The sequence below is a fragment of the Chlorocebus sabaeus genome, chromosome 7 (genome assembly GCF_047675955.1).
Source record: "Chlorocebus sabaeus isolate Y175 chromosome 7, mChlSab1.0.hap1, whole genome shotgun sequence".
Taxonomy (NCBI): Eukaryota; Metazoa; Chordata; class Mammalia; order Primates; family Cercopithecidae; genus Chlorocebus; species Chlorocebus sabaeus.
The window spans coordinates 122,925,254-122,946,689 of NC_132910.1; the positions used below are offsets into that span (position 1 = coordinate 122,925,254).

Consider the following 21,436-nt stretch of genomic DNA (forward strand, 5'->3'; position numbering starts at 1 on the left):
TATTGATGCTTGACATTATTATGTTTCTAACCTCAGCGGGAAAGTGTTCACTATTTCATCAATGATGTATGGCATTTGCTGTATTTTCACTGTGGATACCCTTTGTCAAATTCATGAAAGTTCCCTTCTATTCCTAGGTTTCTGAAAATTTTCATTATGAATGTTTATCAACTTTTACTCCAATGAATATTTTGCCTATACTGAGATAACATTAAGACCTATATTTTATTCTGTTCGCATGGTGAACTATGTATTGATTGATTTTGAATGTTAAGCCAACATTGTATTTCTGGAATTAATCTCTATTGGTCATGGTATATTATATTTTAAAATATTGGTAGATTAAATTTGCTAATATTTTGTTAAGGATTTCTCCACCTGTCCTCATGAGAGACATAAATCTGTAGCATTCCTTTCTCACAATGCTCTTACCTGGCTTTGATATCAGATCCACGCTGGCAAGAAAATAAAAATAAGCTCCTCTGTTTTCTAAAAAATTTGTGTAATATTACTGTTTCTTACTTTAATGTCAGAAAAATTCATCAGAGTGTTCACCTAGGCCTGGAGTTTTCAACTTTTAAAAATAGATATAGGAGGCCGGGCGAGGTGGCTCACACCTGTAATCCCAGCACTTTGGGAGGCCAAGGTGGGCAGATCACGAGCAGGAGATCAAGACCATCCTGGTTAATACGGTGAAACCCTGTCTCTACTAAAAATACAAAAAATTATCCGGGCGTGGTGGCGGGCGCCTGTAGTCCCAGCTACTCAGGAGGCTGAGGCAGGAGAATGACGTGAACCTGGGAGGCGGAGCTTGCAGTGAGCTGAGATCGCGCCACTGCACTCCAGCCTGGGTGACAGAGCGAGACTCTGTTTCAAAAAAATAAAAAATAGATATAGGACTATTTTGATATTAAATTTCTTCTTGTTAATCTTGGTAACTTTTTTTTTTTAAAAGAAGGAATCTATTCATTTAAGTGTGGCTATTTGTTTTCTATATGTCTCATTTGTTATAAAATCCTCGATTCATCCTTTTTCTTCTTTTTTGTTACACAAACAGGATTTTTATTACTTCATTTCTCTTTATTGTTAGGTTTTATATTAAACATTCTTGTGCTACTTTAAACTTTTTTTAAAATTTTTATTTTTATTTTATTTTATTTTATTTTATTTTTTTGAGACCGAGTCTCACTCTGTCACCCGGGCTAGAGTGCAGTGGTGTGATTTCGCCTCACTACAACCTCTGCTGCCCAGGTTCAAGCGTTTCTCCTGCCTCAGCCTCCCGAGTAACTGGGATTACAGGTGCCTGCCACTGTGCCCGGCTAATTTTTGTAGTTTTAGTGGAGACGGGGTCACCATCTTGACCAGGCTGGTCTTGAACTCGTGACCTCGTGATCCACCCATCTCAGCCTCCCAACGTGCTGGGATTACGTGAGCCACCGTGCCCGGCATTACCCTAGAGATTTCAGTATGGGTTATTAACTTATTAAACTTCACTCTAATTAAAATGTTCCACTTCCAGAAAAGGCAATCCCAACAATTTACTACCTTTCTGGTTATGTCTCTTACTACTCCACCTTATAAAAAACCACACTCTTGCCATACCAAACCCTAGTTGGTATTCCTAATCTCCCTATATGCACTCACCTCTCAGTACCATGTTGTGATGCTTGTTTTCTGCCTGCCTACCCGTTGCCTTTAAAAAAGTAAATTGTATTGTGTATATTTAAGGCTCGCAACATAATGTTATGGGACACACATAGATTGTAAAATGATTACTATAGTGAAGCAGATTAACATATGTATTATCTCAATTACTTTTGTTTGTGTGACAACAGCAGATAAAATCTACTTATTTAACCAAACTCCCTAATACAATACCATTTTATTAACTTAATCCTTATGTACATTAGAGCTCTAAACTTGTTTATCTTACATATGTGCTGTTTTATATCTTTTGACTTACATCTCCCTGTTTCCCACCCACCCTTACTCCCCTGCCCCTGCCCAAGAATGAAACAGTAGTTACTGTCTGTTTATCGGTCCCATCTCATTGTGATAAATCCTTTGTCTGCCTCATAGTACAAAGTGCATTAATTCTTTTCTCCATTCCTTTCACAGGGGAACAAATCACTATACTAATGATTTCTCACCTGAAGACAGGAAGACACAGTCCCAGCTCTCAATGCTCTTATAGATTATTAAAATATATTTTAAATCACAGTATTTTTTCACCCGCAGGGTTTTTTTTTTTTTTTCTCCTTCTGACATAAACTTACTTTATCTCTCAGTATTCTATCTTATGAGATCTCTATTTAGATCAATTTTATTATGTTCCAGACAGGATTTTCAACAGCCCTGTCTGTACAAATTCATTCGCCCCCATTTCTTCTTATGTAAAGTCTATCTAGCCCCATACTTAACACAAAAACTATTTTAATTCTCTACTCTTCTTCCAATTTGAGCTGAAATCTCACTTTTCCTAATTGGAGTTTCCAGTTTATACAAAGTTCATTAGCTTGCCACAATTTTGAAACTCTTCTAGGGCTTATTGTTTAGTTCATTCTATTCCACAAATATGTTACCACCTCACAATTGCTAGTTTGTAAGTTTTCCCTGTATCTTTTCAATCATAGCATATTTCTAGCTGTTTCAGGCCTGGGGTTATACTATCCATATTTTCAATTTCCCTACCCAGTGGTGCATATAGTAGATGATCAATAAACACATCAAAAATTGGTAGGCATGCCAATGTACAAGACTGCCATACTAAATAAAATGTCATTTAGCTGAGGAAAAAATGCCAGGTACACAATGAGAAAATTAGCATAAATTTCATGTTAAGTATCTCCTATCTGCCTTGAGTATACATAGTATCAAAGATACATTTGTAAGACAGCAATTTTTCTGCTTAATACTTATACATTTAAATGTGACATTTAATTTGTATATTTTGATTATTTAAAACATCTCACATACCTTTCATACTATTTTGAACATAGCAGATGGTATACTAAGTCTCATATTTAAAGAAAGATGCTGAATTGATTTTATATTTGATAATAGTAAATTATATTATAAATTTTAGTGTTGAAATAGGGGTAGCAATAGAGAAATAACCACTGTTAAAACATCTGAATATTATCATAAATATTCAAACCACAATTTTTTGTTGTTGCTGTTTAGAGTCTTCTACTTTATTTTGTTTTGTTGTTTGCAAAAGCAATGTAAATCTGTATGAGACAATATAGACCATGATGCTCTACCTATTAGAACTTAAGATGAGTTGATAGAATTTTCAGTAAAAACTGCTGGCTTTGTGTATAAAAACGTACCATTTTAAATCCTATTCTCACAACTGCAAAGAAGGAATGTCTAGTATGCCATAATTGGTGACTCACGAGTTTTGTTTTATACCTTTAGAGAATCATTCATTCATTTAAAAAGCTTTGGCTCATGAGATTCATCACTCTGAACACCAAACTGATGTACAAATAAAATAAATTTCCCTTTAATTGACAAATGTTCGAATGAATGGGTAGCTTTCCATTTTTATTTTGTAGTCTTAGAAGGGACTGCATCTAAGGGCTCAGCTCTAAAAATAACTGTACAAAAATGTTTTAAAAGAAGCTTTGGGTGGATGTATACATTTTACTTAGGGCACATGAATTTAAAAATAAAAATATGTTGACCGGGAGCGGTGACTCATGCCTGTAATCTCAGCACATTGGGAGGCCTACCTGGGAAAATCACCTGAGACCAGAAGTTTGAGACCAGCCTAGGTAATGTGGTGAAACCCTGTCTCTACTAAAAATACAAAAATTAACTGGGCATGGTGGCAAGTGCTTGTAATCCCAAGCTACTCAGGAGACTGAGGCAGGAGAATCGCTTGAACTTGGAAGGTGGAGCTTGCAGTGAGCCGAGATCACGACGCTGCACTCCAGCCTGGGTGACAGAGCAAAACTCTGTCTCCAATAAATAAATAAATAAATAAGTTGAAGAAAGGAAAGACTACTTTACACTACAATTTCCTTTTTTTATTATTTGCATAGTTTTGGGAAAAACATTTACATGGATACATTTTTTAGTGGTGACTTCTGAGATTTGGGTGTACCCATCACCTGAGCAGTGTACACTGTCCCCAATGTGTAGTCTTTTATCCTTTACCCTTCCCCCTGAGTGCCCAGAGTCCATAATACTATTCTTATGCCTTTGTTTCCTCATATCATAGCTCCCACTTATAAATGAGAACATATGATGTTTGATTTTCCACTCCTGAGTTACTTCACTTAAAATGATTGTCTCCAACTCCATCCAGGTTGCTGCAAATGCCATTATTTCATTCCTTTTTTTTGGCTAAGTAATATTCCATGGTAGGTATATACCACATTTTCTTTATACACTCATTGTTTAATGGGCATTTAGGCTGGTTCCATATTTTTGCAACTGTGAATTGTGCTGTTATAAACATGCATATGTAAGTGTCTTTTTCTTATAATGACTTCTTTCCCTCTGAGTAGATACCCACTAGTGGGCTTGTGAATCAAATGGTAGTTCTACTTTTAGTTCTTTAGAAAATTTTCATACTGTTTTCCATAGTGGTTGTACCAGTTTACATTCCCACTAGCAGTGTAAAAGTGTTCATTTTTAATCACATCCACACCAACATCCACTATTTTATGATTTTTAAATTATGGCCATTTTCGCAGGAGTAAGATAGTATCACATTATGGTTTTAATTTGGATTTCCTTCATAATTAGTGATGCTGAGCACTTTTTCATATGTTTGTTGGTCATTTGTATATCTTCTTTGGAGAATTGTCTATTCATGTCCTTAGCCTACTTTTTGATGGAATTTTTTTTTCTTGCTGATTTGAGTTCCTTGTAGATTCTGAATGTTAGTCCTTTGTTAGATGCATAGTTTATGAAAATGCTTTCCCACTCTGTTGGTTGTCTGTTTATGCTGCTGATTATATCTTTTCCTGCACAGACACTTTTGAGTTTAATTAAGTCCCATCTATTTATCTTTGTTTTTCTTGCATTTGCTTTGGGGTTCTTGGTCATGAAGTCTTTGCCTAAGCCAATGTCTAGAAGGCTTTTTCTGATTTTATCTTCTAGAATTTTTATGATTTTAGGTCTAAGATTTAAGTTTTTGATCCATCTTGAATTGATTTTTGTATAAATTGAGTGATGAGGATCCAGTTTTGTTCTTCTGTATGTAGCTTGCCAATTATTCCAGCACGATTTGTTGAATAGGATGTCCTTTCTCTACTTTGTGTTTTTGTTCACTTTGTCAAAAATCAGTTTGATATAAGTATGTGCTTTTATTTCTGGGCTCTCTATTCTGTTCTAGTGGCGTACTTGCCTGTTTGTATACCAATATTGTGCTGTTTTGATAACTATAGCCTTGTAGTATAATTTGAAGTCTGGTAATATGATGCCTCCAGATTTGTTCCTTTTTCCTTATTCTTGCTTTGGTTATATGGTATCTTTTTTAGTTCCATATGAATTTTAGGATTACTTTTTCTAGTTCCGTGAAGAATTATGATAGCGTTTTGATTGGAATTGCATTAAATGTATAGATTGCTTTTGGTAGTATAGACATTTTCACAATATTGATTCTACCCATCCATGAACATGGGATGTGTTTTCATTTGTTTTTGTCATCAGTCACTTCTTTCAGCAGTGTTTTGTAGTTTTCCTTGTAGAAATATTTCACTTCTTGGTTAGGTATATTCCCAAGTTTTTTTTGTTTTTGTTTTTTGTTTTGTTTTTAATTGGCTCTTGTAACAGTGGTTAAGTTGTTGATTTGATTCTCAGCTTAGTCACTGTTGGTACACAGCAGTGTTACTGATTTGTAGTCATTGATTTTGTACACTGAAAGTTTACTGAATTCATTTATCAGTAAATGAATTTTTACTGATAAAATTAATTGGATTTAATAAAATAAAATATTTGCAACGTATGTAATTAACACAAATATAAAATAGTATGTAAAAAACAAGAATTGTTTTTAAAAATGCTTGAATAATCATTTCACAGTGAAAGAAATACAAATGATAAAAATATAAGAATTCATAGTAATCAAGAAATGTCAAATTAAAATATGAAAAATATATATTTTACTGATGAAGTTGGAAATGTACAATGTGTCTCAGGATGTGTCAAAACCATTATATGTACTTTAGAGATATCTCAGTAATTCCATTTCTAGGAATTTATGCTTCCTTTTCAAAAATGCATAACTGTAAAAAGTAAAGATGTTCATTGTAATGGGAAAATCAGTAAATGAATTTTTACTGATGAATGAATTCAGTAAACTAGTAAACTAGGAGCTTTTTGGATGAGTCTTTAGGGTTTTCATGGTACATGATTATATCATTGGTGAACCATGACAGTTTGACTTTCTCTTTACCAATTTGGATGCCCCTTATTTCTTTCTCTTGTCTGATTGCCCTGGCTAGGATTTCCAGTACTATGTTGAAAAGAAGTGGTGAAAGTGGGCATCCTTGTTTTGTTGCAGTTCTCAGGGGAATGCTTTGAACTCCGCACCCCCCCACGCCCCATTCAATATAATGTTGCCTGTGGGTTTGTCATAAATGGCTTGTATTACTTTGAGGAGTGTCCCCTCTATGCCAATTTTACTGAGAGTTTTCATCATAAAGGGACACAGGATTTTGTCAGATGCTTTTTCTGCATCTATTGAGATAATCGTATGATTTTTGTTTTTAATTCTGTGTATATGGTGTATCACATTTATTGACTTGCACCTGGCATAAAATTTTCTTTTTAAATAGGATTTATGGAATTACATAGATCTAGTTAAAACCACAGACTATATAAGTCCAAGAGACCTTACAGCTAATTTTGTCATTAATGGGAGAAAGATTTATGTCTTTTAAACATTTCCCCACGTTATATGGCTAATTTGTAACTATGGAAGTGCTAGTGAACATGAGTCTCTCTTTGATTTATTTACATGTAACTTAGGTAGCACAATGTTTATTCCAAGATGTAACTGTGTCGGGTTAAAAAATTTATATGAAGTAATTTAACACAATACTTTGTACATTATGGATGCTCAATAACTAGCTGTTATAGACATGAAATTTCTCACTGATTTATCTTCCATTTAGGTTGAAAAGTAGTAAGTGACATTTTCTCCTAAGAAATCAAACAGGGAAGCAAAGAAGAAGTAGTTTTGTTTTTTGTTTTTGGTTTTGGTTTTTTGAGGCCAAATGTCATTTAAACATATTGTTTCTTTTCCTTTGATTGGAGAGGTTTTCAGTCTGCTTTGTGAGAATATAATTTCTTATCAATCCCCAGCCATTTGATCTTGGCAGTCAGAGCTATTGAATTTAAGGGCAGTAGTGGTAAGAGACTAAGAAAAGAAAGATGCCTTTTTTCTGAGGAATCACTGATATGGAAACCAAATTTCCTAACAAAATCTTGAATTCTAGTAGTACAAAATGAATAACATGTTTGTAAATCAAGGTTACTACAGTGAAAAATATAAAAATCTCTAAAGATTTTTAAAAAATGTTTTTTAAACTTCCATATCCTATTAATGAATAAACACCTTGTTTTAAAGGGTACTAGAAATATTCTTTCTTAAGTGATGAGTTATAAATACATATTATTAGACACTTAAACACATACACATACAAATACATATTAATTACTCAGCTTAAATCTGTAATACTTAACAATTGTATTAAAGTCAAGACCAGAGTAAATGTCTGTTAAAAATTACTTATTGTTAACTATATAATTAGATAAGAAATTGTGAGTTATAAAGAAAGAGGAGGCAAAATATTATTATTTGAAATAAACATTGTGTATCTGTAAAACACTAGTTTTTAAAAATTATTTTAAAAATAGTTAAGTATGGTGTCTGAATAAGAAGTATAAAAATATATAATTTTAGTGTGTGCCATTTAGAAAAATGTAATGAAAGAAAGGATACTACACATAATGCAATGAAGATAAAATACATCTACAAAAATTTACCAAAAATTGCACAGGACTAAAAGAATGAAAATTGTATAAAATGCCACTGAGGTCCAAGGGCAGAACACTTGAAAAACAGCTGATACATATAAAAATATCAATTATATAAGAATGAACCAGAAAATCTAATGTAATCTAAAAAACACAATCCAGAAAGGCCATTTTATTAAACAGTTCACACAGAAAAGTAAACATGTTATTAGTTGGAAAAAGAATACAGCAAGAAATGGCTTTGCATACATTAAAAGAGGTTACTACTATGATGTTTCCAGTGCAAGCATTGGCATAACAGTGAAATGCCATGGTAACTTTTAAATATGCACGAGCAAGTGTACAAAATTTTGTATGTAGTGTTTCAAAGCAGGGAAGAAAAAAGCAACTTACTCAATACTTTTTTTCTTTTTTTTTAATGACAGAGTCTCATTCTGTCACGCATGCTGGAGTGCAGTGGCCCAGTCTTGGCTTACTGCAACCTCTGCCTTCTGGGTTCAAGCGATTTTCATTCCTCAGCCTCCCCAGTAGCTGGGATTACAAGTGTGTGCCACCACGCCTGGCTAATTCTTGTATTTTTAGTAGAGACAGCATTTCACCAGGTTGGCCAGGCAGGTCTCAAACTCGGCCTTGGGTGATCAGCGTGCCTTGGCCTCCCAAAGTGCTGGAATTACAGACTTGAGCCACTGTGACCAACCTCAATAAATGGTATTTCTATAACTGCCTGAACTTTTGTTTTGAAAAAAATAAAAATTATATTTATCTCACTTCTCACACCAAAACATATTCCGGATGTTTCAAAAATTTTAATAGCTAAAATACAACTCTGAGTTATTAAATGGATACTAAAAATGATATTGGACTAGGGAAGATCTTCTTTGTAAATATGTAAAATATAAAATGAGAAATTATAAAAGAAAAAAATAAAATCTGGATTAAAAAATTAATTAGATTGAATAAAATAAAATATTTGCAGCATATATAATTAACAAAAATATAAAATAGTATGTAAAAAAACAAAAGTTGTTTTTAAAAATGCTTGAACAGTCATTTCACAGTGAAAGAAATACCAATGATAAAAATATAAGGAATTATTAATTCATAGTAATCAAGAAATGTCAAATTAAAATATGAGGAATATATATTTTACTGATGAAGTTGGAAATTTACAATGTGTCTCAGGATGTGTCAAAACTCTTATAAGTACTTTAAAGATATCTCAGTAATTCCATTTCTAGGAATTTATGCTTCCCTTTCAAAAATGCTTAACTGTGAAAAGCAAAGATTTTCATTGTAATGGGAAAATTAGAAATAATAGTATGTTTTCAGTGGAATGGTGTAAATTGGAATACAATCAAATAACATCAAGTATTGGAAGTAAATGAAAAGTATACAATTATTCTGGAAAAAGTCAAATTACAAATCAGTTTATGTATTAGAATCTGCATACAAATATTAATAAACATACACTAAAAATTTTTGCAGTTGTTCTGCAGTGTGAAATTACACTTTCTACTTCTGTGTTGTTTGCTTTTTATATTGAGTATATTTCGTTTACTTAGAGGCAATTAAAATAAAATAATACAATAAAATCTTAGTACTAGCTCCTTCTGCAGAGCACAGCAATAGGTAATGATACACATTCCAGTCTTCATATCTGTTCTAGAAGATAAAATGGCTTTTAGAGAAATGATAATCTCATTTTGTTTTCTCCTGCTAGGGAAAGGTGAACATGGGAAACCTTACCCCCTTACTGAAGAGGACCATGATGACTCAGCTTACAGGGAAAATGGTTTTAATATTTTCGTCAGCAACAATATTGCGCTAGAGAGGTCTCTGCCAGATATTCGTCATGCTAAGTGAGTATCAGCACATCAGCAATCAGGGTGGGTTTTTTTGGTTTGTTTGTCTTGTCCTTTGATTGTTTTTTTAAATGTGTATCACTGTGAGATATGTAACCAAATATTTTATCCCAATAATTTTGATAAAACTCATATTGCATCATCTTAAATATACTTGACCTAAATTGGAGTAACCATTAAAATTTCAAAATAATTCTGAAAAATATTAAATACAAATTTTTATTGATTGTGTTAACTCATTAAAATGAAATATTTTAAGACAATATCCATACTTTAAACTTTTGATCATGTAAATTACAAAGCAAATAGTTTTGCTCGTTATTAGAGCTACAGAACTGTCTACATGTGCATGTCTTCTATGAACTTAATTCTCACCCCAGACAGATTTAGTGCCATGGTTGTTGCATTTTCATAAAGAATACCCCAAATGAATGCATCCATAATCCAAAAGTAATTAGTAATGAGGCCGGGCGCGGTGGTTTAAGCCTGTAATCCCAGCGCTTTGGGAGGCCGAGACGGGCGGATCACGAGGTCAGGAGATGGAGACCATCCTGGCTAACCCGGTGAAAGCCCGTCTCTACTAAAAAATACAAAAAAAAAAAAAATACAACAAAAAAAAAAAAACTAGTCAGGCAAGGTAGCGGGCACCTGTAGTCCCAGCTACTCGGGAGGCTGAGGCAGGAGAATGGTATAAACCCGGGAGGCGGAGCTTGCAGTGAGCTGAGATCCGGCCACTGCACTCCAGCCTGGGCGACAGAGCGAGACTCCATCTCAAAAAAAATAAAAAATAAAAATAAGTAATAATTGTTGGTTCAATTTCCAGTCACTTTATGAACTGCTTGTAGCTTGTCTATTGACAGGGAGTTCAGTTTGTATTGAATTGTAACTGCATATTATAGTTTAAATTATAGTACTAAATATGCTTACCCAAAATCCATCTTTTCTCTACCCACCCCCATCTACCTCTAACATCACTTACTGTACTTTTCATTTTACTGTGTTATCGTTTACCTGTTAGCATAAACAACACAAAAGGATACCGAGAACATGGAAAGTGATAAAAATTTGGAATGTAGTATTGGCACATGTATCTGATAAATCTATCTAACTATACTAATACAGCTATCCTTCCACCCACAACAACCCAACAAGTTTCCTTTGGAAACCCTGGTGTGAGAGAGAGAAAAGGAAAAAAAACCAGGGCAACTAATTAAAATAAGAGTTAGAAATCTAAATTAAACCAGTAATTTAAAGCAAATAAAACTCCTTAATTTTGTGCAAAGATAATTGACCCTTTAGAAAAATATCAGTACATTATGGTTTGAAAAACTATTTTCTAGTTGCCATTTTGTATCTTTAGAAATTTATTTTAAATTATGAAGTAATTACTGTTTTTCTCCTCATGTTTTATATGAAGTTGCATTTCCCAATATAGTTAAACAGAGGACTAATGTGAAGAACTAATCATTTTTTTCCTAAATTGAGTGCTTTATATATTGACGCAGGCCTTTCAACCAGCCAAATTATCCCCAGGTTACCTGAAAGTATCTACAGTAATTCTCACTGACCAAGAACATTTCTAGTTACGAGAAATTTTAATACCTAATTGCACATAATCAAAGATGCATTAAATTGCATTGTTGGCATAATAAATATGCTAAGAGAATAATTTCTATCTATCCAGTTCCTCCCTGCCCCCACACTTCGGAGTTGCCCAGGCTGGAGTGCAGTGGCATGATCTCGGCTCACTGCAAGCTCTGCCTCCTGGATTCACACCATTCTCCTGCCTCAGCCTCCTCAGTAGCTGGGACTACAGTGACCCGCCACCATGCCTAGCTAATTTTTTGTATTTTTAGTAGAGATGGGGTTTCACCATGTTAGCCAGGATGGTCTCGATCTCCAGGCCTTGTGATCTGCCCGCCTCAGCCTCTCAGAGTGCTGGGATTACAGGCATGAGCCACTGCACCTGGCCCCCACCCCCACACTTCTAATCTCAATCTCTTAAAGTGTATTCAAATAGAAATAATGACAAGTTTAGAAACAGTGCAGAAAATCACTGGAGTCAAAAGAAGGCAGTTATTCCCATTCTTCTCAAAGACTATTTTTAGTGTGGTCACCATCTTTTAAGGAAAGATCTTCTCATGTAATAATGGGAAAAAAATGGAAAGATGTAAAATAAATTCTGAAATTTTTATTAGGGTTACTGAATTTACAGTATGAGGAAAGCATTATAATAAATGTTACAGAAGAAAAATATGGCCAAAATATAATCTGTGATAATATTCCAACTTAGTTACTAAGGCTGCATATTTAATAGGACAAGTGGTCATGTAGTAAGAAAAAAAAGAAAAAAATATGAAAACAAACAAACAACAACAACAACAAAAACCTTGAGAGGGTTTGAAATGGATAAAAAGAAAGTGTTAAGCCTGATACTACCAAGAATAAGATTGATTTTGGTGAGGTCAATATTTGACTCTTAGCAATGCTGGAAGAGGAGTCTGATGTCACCTCTGATTTTGCCAGTGCTCCACCTGCAGGAAACAGAGAGCCAAAAATGCCTTACAGGTTCCCATTGTTTAAAGTATTATGCTTTTGATTTCATCTGTGCTTCACCAAAGGCAGGTACATTTAACCACAAGAGTATGCAGCTCTGTGTAAGTGCTCTTTGAAATTATAAGATCAACTTGTGACATATTTCAGTATTATCTATTTAACTAGGCTGAAAGTGATGGACCATAGCGTTTTTATATTGACACAATCTATAGAACAGAATGCAAACTTTGTATGACTTTTAAAATAAAACATAACAGTTCTAAGAAACTTTTCCTTTTCAGTAAGCCAACTGAAACTACAGTCTCAGAGTGCTAGCAGGGAAGAGTTTATTTTTCTTTATTCTAGGATTTTGCAATGGAAGATATGGGGACTCCTATCTTGACATTTAACTGAACTCGAACTTATTCTAAAGTATACAAGCCGGACTTATGCCATGTGATAAACTATGTTGGCCACTCCCTGTATATTTAAGTGCTCTGCACTCTTTCATATTCTCATATTTAGTTTAAAAAATCATGGTTTTATATGTTTTGATATGTAGTGCACATTCTAGTTCACTATGAAGAATATTTAAGACAAGTTATTTCAGAAATCCTAATGCATAGGTATTTTTTAAAGAAATTTCCTGGTTCATTTCTTCTTCACTAGTATAAAAATAAACTGCTTTTTTGGCTTTATTATTTCTGAATCAGCACTCGATATCCTTAATTACAAGCCATAGACGAAAGACAGTATATTGGCATGTGTGCAATAACTTGATCAGTATCAGGGGAAACCCCATCTCCGATATTTAACGTGGGTTCTTTTCTATTTCCCTAAGCATTGGCTGGTCTGAGAAATAAAGGGAAAGAGTACAAAAGAGAAAAATTTTAAAGCTGGGTGTCTGGGGGAGACATCACATGTCCACAGGTTCTGTGATGCTCCCTGAGTTGTAAAACCAGCAAGTTTTTATTAGTGATTTTCAAAAGGGGAGGGAGTGTACGGATAGGGTGTGGGTCACAGAGATCACATGCTTCACAAGGTAATAAAGTGTCACAAAGCAAATGGAGGCAGAGCGAGATCAAAGGACCACAGGACAGGGCGAAATTAAAATTGCTAATGAAGTTTCGGGCATGCATTGCCATTGATAACATCTTACCAGGAGACAGGGTTTGAGAGCAGACAACCTGTCTGACCAAAATTTATTAGGCAGGAATTTCCATGTCCTAATAAGCCTGGGAGTGCTACAGGAGACTGGGGCTTATATCATCCCTTTGGCTTTGACCGTAAAAGACGGCCGCCCCCCCGCAGGGGCCATTCATAGACCTACCCTCAGGGGTGCATTCTCTTTCTCAGGGATGTTCCTTGCTGAGAAAAAGAATTCAGTGATATTTCTGCTATTTGCTTTTGAAAGAAGAGAAATATGGCTCTGTTCCACCCGGCTCACTGGCAGTCAGAGTCCAAGGCCATCTCCCTTGTTCCCTGAACATTGCTGTTATCCTGTTCCTTTTTTCAAGGCGCCAGATTTCATATTGTTCAAGCACACATGCTCTACCAACAATTTTGCAGTTAATGCAATCATCACAGGGTCCTGAGGCAACATAGATCCTCCTCAGTTTACGAAGATGATGGGAAGTAAAGAAGAGATTAAAGTAAAGAAGAAGAGATTAAAGACAGGCATAGGAAATAGCAAGGGTATCGATTGTGGAAGTAATAAGCATCCATGAAATCTTCACAATTTATGTTCAGAGATTTCAGTAAAGAGAGGTGTAAGATATCATAAAAGTATTAATTTGGGGAACTAATACGTGTCCATGAAATCTTCACAATTTATGTTCTTCTGCCATGGCTTCAGTCGGTCCCTCCATTTGGGGTCCCTGACTTCCCGCAACAGATCAGTCTTACTTTTATCCAAAAAATAAATTTCAAGCTTTTCTCTTTTGTTTTTAATTTTTTTCATATTTCTTCCAAATGCTCTTAACATCTCTCTATCTTACAAATTGTTTCAGCTTCTTACACTATCTATGCTTTGGTATGTACAATTTTTTAATCTTTTTTTATATACACCTAGCCCTACACTTTTGGTTGAATTTTTATTTTTACTTTTATTTTTTTTTTGAGACTGTGTTTCACTCTTGTTGCCCAGGCTGGAATGTCATGGCACAATCTCAGCTCACTGCAACCTCTGCCTCTGGGGTTCAAGCAATTCTCCTGCCTCAGCCTCTCAAGTAGCTGGGATTACAGGCATGCACCACCACGCCTGGCTAATTTTGTACTTTTAGTAGAGACAGGGTTTCTCCATGTTGGTCAGGCTGGTCTCAAACTCCCAACCTCAATCTTCCTGCCTTGGCATCCCAAAGTGCTGGGGTTATAGGCATGAGCCACTGTGCCTGACCCTGGTTGATTTTTATACATATTTCTGAGCACATACTTGATGTATTTTAAATATTCACTTCCTTCCTCTGTTAGTGCCAAGTCATGTCTATATCCATAGTGCCTGTGATCAGCCTGAATCTCTCTTTAGAACATCTTATCTTTATATTTTATTTAATACACTATTGATAAGAATTTTACAATGAGCACTTCTGTATGACAAATGTCCAGTCAATGGATATCTCGGTGGCCTGGTTTTATTTTGCCACACTTTAAGCTTGTCTCCACTTGCATATTGATTTTGCCATGTGTTTGTATTTAGTCGTCGACCTGAGATGTCACATATATGCTTTGCATGCTATGGAGCACCTTATTTAACTTATAATTCAGGATGGGAGACATAAGACATCTATTTGAAATATACATATAACATAGGGAAATAGGAAACTATGTGAGAATGGCCTATATAGAAAAGAAACTCTAATAAATTTGTGCATGAATATGTTGTTGCTAAGATAAAACTGAAGAATTTTTAAGCAAGTGTTATTCTCTGGATATGGAAAAATTCATCAAAAGTTATCACAAATAGCCGGTAAGCATGATCTAATTAATGTAATTAATGTGAGTAAGAAAAATTCATATCTATGAAAAAAGCAATAATTGAGATAAAGAGATAGAAGAATCATTCTAATAGGAGAGTTGAGGTAGGTTTCACGACAATTTTGGGTAAATGCATCTTTGATATGAGTTTCATTTTTCTTTTGGCTATTATAAAAGTTTATGTGTTTATATAGATAAATATTTATGCACATACATGTTACCCGAGATAGACTTCTAAGGTGGCTGAGTAGCTGAGATATTTTAAAATTAATGTAGTCTCACTTTGTATTGTGACTTTTTATCATTTTTTTATATCACTAATATTGCCCAGGTAGAAATAGTTTTAGCTTCATGACTTTGACAATCAATGGAGTATGAGGTATCATAGAGTGTTGTCTCAACACTCAATACTCCATTGATTGTCAAAGCCATGAAGCTAAAACTATTTCTAAGAGAATCTTTACAACCTCTTGGATTATATGATTGTTTTCAGTAGGGCTGCAGTTATACCAGACTAATGTAGCCCTGTTTCCTATAGTTTCAGAACCATTTGAGAGATGGCCCTAGAAATGATTTGCTATGAAAACATTCTCTTTATTATTGTTGAAATTCTATTGGTGTGCATGGTTTAGATATAGGCCAAGTATTATACTCAATAGTGAAGTGCAGAATGAGGCACATTCAGTCTGCAAGTCACAGACATTGCTGGATAACATAAGCGAAATTGTCACACTTAAGTCATGGATGGCAGAATAAGATGACTGATCTCTGCAGGCAAACAGGTTCCAAAGCAGAAAAAAATGAAGACGGAGCTGGCCAACTGCAGTAAGCTTTGTAACCCAAACCCACAAATCTCTTTCTCCTGGAAAGAAACTCTGAAAAGGTGGAGAAAGGCCAGGTGTGTATGTCTAATGACTGTCCTGCCACATGGGCACATCTGTAGAGAAAAGGAGTCTCCTCCTGTGATAAATAGTATACACTTACCCCGTACTTACATGAAGTACTTACAAAGTAAGCACTGTAGGCTATTTCTCAACATATACAGACTTTTGAGCAAACTCTTGATTTTTCAGTGCCTTATATTCTAAATACTCCTGCCTTCCATGAAGTATATTGAATAATGATTCCAATATATTGTCTTGCATGACTTGCATTGTGATGCTGAACAAGTCAAATGGCAATTTTGAATGTTTATGTGCTCATTTCCATAAGCAGGGATGCAAGTTTCTTCAGGTTCCTCACCATGTACTAAGATTATTAAAATTGGGACGAGGTTTACCAAATCAGTGATAGCATGATCTATTCAGTTGTTTCTTTGTCTTCTGATAATGATCTTTCTGATTCTTTTTTTTATTTTCCAGTCATATCATGGAGATGTAAAATATAAGGAGACCTAGTGTATTCTAATTTCAAAATTTAAATTGTAAATACATAGATTTTATGAGTCAATTCTGAGTTTGTTAGGAAGAATAAATATGTATTCAATTTCTTTCAAATAATATTTGGTAAATATACTATGAATAGTTTTTATTTTATTTTTATGCATAATGGAAAAATGTAATCCATTTTGACTCTTGTCTATGTAATTCTAGAACTTATTGGCAAACATATTTGAGTTTAACCGTCCAAAAATGTGCAAGAATAATTTTTTATATTTCTCAATTTCAAAAGCCACATAAAAAATCAATAGCACTGGTTGATTGCCTTTTCCATTTTTATTATGACATCCTTGTGAACTTGATTAAGTACCTTCATTCAACAAGTTTACAAGTGAATTCAGAAGCAAAATAAGCTAAAATGACTGTTCATGCACTCCAATTAGGTGTGAATGTTGCCACAGAGACAGAGATGGGAAATGTATCCTTTAAATCAAACTCTTTTCCAGCCTAGGGTACATCTAAATATTACTTAAAAAATAAAGCAATTAAATGATAAGCAGCAGATTGAAAGAAGAAATGGCTACAATCAGGTAGAAACCATCTTTCAAAACTGTTGTTTAAGTGAGTACCCTTCAATATTTTTTGAAAACCAATTGTATGCACAGTAATACAGACATTAGTACATAAGTTCTAAGGGTCATTACAGAAAGCCATAATTAAATAACAACAAAAATTTAGATATACTTCTCATTCTTGACTAAAACCTGAAAGAGACAAAAGATGTTTATCACTGTAACTAAGAGGTGTGTCCCTAGTGAAACAAAAATCTTCCTTTGAGAGATAACAGTTTAAGACTTGTCAGACATTAAGCTTTTGGAGTGACTGACAGACCATGAGGCTAGATCTTTGAAAGGCTGAATGAGGCTGGGCACCATGGCTCATGCCTATAATCCCAGCACTTTGGCAGGCCGAGGTGGGTGGATCACGAGGTCAGGGATTCGAGACCAGCCTGGCCAACATGGTGAAACCCCATCTCTACTAAAAATAGAAAAAATTAGCTGGGTGTGGTGGCGGGCGCCTGTAATTCCAGCTACTCTGGAGGCTGAGGCAGGAGAATCACTTTAACCAGGAGGCGGAAGTTGCTGTGAGCTGAGATTGCACCATTGCACTCTGGCCTGGGCAACAAGAGTGAAACTCCATCCCCCCCAAAACAACAACAACAAAAGCAAAAACAACAAAAAAAGAAAGGCTGAATGAGGACAAGGATAAGGGAACTGCAGTCTAAAAGGATAACAATGGGAAAATAGTGCACATACCAAAAAAAATCTGAAAATAAACTATGGCTGCTTCAAAATCGTGTGTTGAATATCAAAGAATATCCTTTATAATCTTACGATAAGTATCAAATAAATAAAACTAAAAGTGTAGATTTGAGAAATAGATTCATAATTTTAACTCTTTAAAGAAAAAAATCTGAAAATTTGATGTAATCATATACGTTGCTCTGTAAGGTTTATCTAGCAACTGTATTTCTAAATTTTACCCTTCCTCTTTTTACTCCTACCCACAGAAGTTTACTGAAATGAGAGACAGTGATTTAAGATTTTAGGTTATATATAATAAAGAATGAATCTATAAGAAAATTCTGCTGTTTTAAAGAGAATGCTGGAGCTTCCTTTCCAAATCAGCAAGCCATGTAATCTTAAACTATTGTCAAAGTAATCACTAGCGCTTAGATTGTGATGCCAAAGAATGGCATTAATAAATGTTATTTTGGCAAAAGGATAATCTGTAAATCTCATGCTCATTCAAATTAAAAAATTAAGGTAGATATATCACGTATTCTCTTGTACTTAATCGTTAGACAGAATTGGTTGAACCATCAATGTGCATGTTACCATAGTAGAGAGGAAATCATTTAAATTTTTAATAAATTTATATCATTTATAAAGATTCTTGATTTGAATATTTTAAATGTGCACTTAAAAACTATTAATTTCATTATCAAATATTCACAGATAATTGTACTTGATTTTACAAAAGAAAAATTTATCTATAAATTTTATCTTAAATCGTATCTTAAAACATACTTTATCAAGATTAGAAATCCTGATAAGTATTTTTCAATAACAAATGTGCTGTTACCCAAAGCACATTTTTAGTTATCTGACAATTATTTATTAAGCATATGAGTGACAGGCACGCGGATGAGTTTATAAAGAAGTCATCCAAAGGTTGACTCTGGCATGTCAGCATAAGGTACTCCCCTGACTTGCTCCCTGATGAAGTTGGTGAAAATTATTTCTTTAAAAATATATAAGTCTCTGGAAATGGTCCTAAGGGCAAATAGAAAGGGAATAAACATCTATTCAAGACAATTTATGAAAATTTGGTAAGAAAGTAATTTGTGGTATCTGAAAGAAGACCACTCTATCCTTCTCTCTCAACTCAGCAAGTCAGAGACACTACTTCAGACAGATGCAACCAAGAACACAGGGCTTTCTACTGGCCTCACTCCGAATCCAAGAGCCATTTACCTAGGAGGAGCAGGACTTCAGTATCTCTCATCCTGCTCCTTGTTTCCTGTTACTAAGAGAAAGCCTTGGGTAATCGTAGTACAGAGGTGGGCATCTCTTCTTCCTCTGAGCCACCACACATGAAACAGAGGCTCTACGTCCGGTATAGCATGCTGAGAATACTTCAGGCCCTTATTATATTTTGCCCAGTTTGTGATGTGGTGGTTTCACGTGAGTGATGCAAGCAGAGACGTTCTCAGGCTACTGGTCCCCTCTCTCTGAGTGCTCACTTTCTAGAGCAGGGTGTCCTTCCAGGCATCTTGGCCTTGTCTCCACCTTTATCTCCAGAGCTTTGCTTCAGAGATTTTGCCTGAGAGAGAAGCAAGGCACAAAACATATAGCACCAAATATCTTCCCAAAGAAACTGACTTCTTTGCCACATTGCATAGAGAAGTTCAAACCTAAGGTCACTCTGAAAAACAGCAGAGACTGTGATGAAAAGTAATTGGACGGTGGTGGTTTGTATATTTATGAAGACACAGCCTAGACTGTAGGCCAGCCATTCTGCAATGGAGAAATAAAGAATGAGAAACTTGGGAGGATGCCTTCTGGTGTCAGAACAAATATCACAGAGCGACTTCAAAAACTAACCCTTCAAATGAGCCACAAATGGAATAGATTAGTGTGTGGAACAATTTATATCCTAGGGGATTGTTAAAAACAAGAAAGCATCAACCAGCAATTAGTGGTATTTAACAGTGGGATGTGGTCAGGAAAGAGAGAAAGAAATCCCTGCGAATACCGCTGTCATCTCAGGCTGAATGTGGGCGTTCCCAAAGCCACAGCTCCCCGAAGAGCCACACAGGAGACTTAACCATGTGATGAAAAGAAACAGACTTCACCAAAATACAGTGGTTTTCTTTTATCTGTGATTTCACTTTTTGAGGCTTTATTTACCTGTGGTCAATCATAGTCAAAAAATAAGTGAGTACAGTACAATAAAGTATTTGGAGAGAGAGTGAGACCATATTAACATAATTTTTATTACGGTATATTGTTATAATTGTTTGATTTTATTATTAGTTATTGTTGTTAATCCTTTCCTCTGCCAAATTTATAAATTAAATGTTATCATAGGTGTGTATGTACTGGAAAATAATAATAAATATAGAGTCAGGTACTATCTGCAGTTTTAGGCTTCTACTAAGGGTCGTAGAACATATCCCCCATGGATGTAGGGGTTGGGTGGTGGGGACTACTGTAGTCAGGCCAGTTACTAAAAAAAAAAAAAAACAACAAGCAAATAACAATAACAAGTCTAAGTGGGAGGTAGAATAATCAGTACTTAGAGTTGCTAAAATATATAATCTGAAATATCCTGTTACCAACAACAACTTATAAGCCATGCAAAGAATCAGTAAAGTGTGACCCCCCCAAAATAATAAAAATGCAGGTAATACAAACTCTTTGTGAGAGAAATCAGAGATTAAATATAACAGAAAAAGACTCCAAACTAGCCATCATCAATACCTCCACTGAACTAAAGGAAACATAATAAAAGAAACAAAGAAAGGTATTATGATAATGTTTCATTAAATAGACAACATAAATAAAGAGAGAAATTAGAAAACAACAAAAAAGACCAAACAAAACTTCTAGAGTTGAAGGCTGCAATAGCTAAAATAAAAAGTTATTTGGAGTGGCTTAAGAGAAGATTGCAACTGATGGAAGAAATATCAATGTTACAGCAGGTAGTCAGGCAGACATGAGCAGGGCAGGAGAGGGTCCCCCACCACCAAAAATGTCAGACAACCATCAGGTGATGGTCAGGCAGTTATTAAACTGGCTTTCTAAGATAAGAATTGGTCACAGCTGGCACCAGGGAAAGGCAGTCTTCTAATAGAGAGAAACATCTGAAACTGGTGATCAGCAGCTTCCTGATAAGATCTCAGGAGCTGGGCAAGTAAACTCAAGCATGCACACAGAGGCAAAATGGTGGAGTTCAACTGGTATGTGACCCTCTAGGAACATTCAAATTGGTAAGAGAAGAACTCCTCAAGTGAGCATTCGTACAACTCCAGTAAACACACTGCATGTGGACTGCCCACCCAAGGGAAGAATCAGGGGAGAAGTCATGCAAGACCCTAGAAACATGCCAACATGTGAAACCCCA

The 21,436-nt window shown here is 35.0% G+C and overlaps 1 protein-coding gene across 1 annotated transcript in view; it reads left to right on the plus strand.

Annotated features, from left to right (window-relative positions):
• The window catches only part of GALNTL6 (polypeptide N-acetylgalactosaminyltransferase like 6), a 994,726-nt gene that overhangs the window by 249,366 nt on the left and 723,924 nt on the right, over window positions 1–21,436 (plus strand). Inside the window, exon 3 of the mRNA XM_008000268.3 lies at window positions 9,719–9,857. Within this exon, the coding sequence (XP_007998459.2) occupies window positions 9,719–9,857 (139 nt within the window). The remainder of the gene's footprint in view (window positions 1–9,718; window positions 9,858–21,436) is intronic.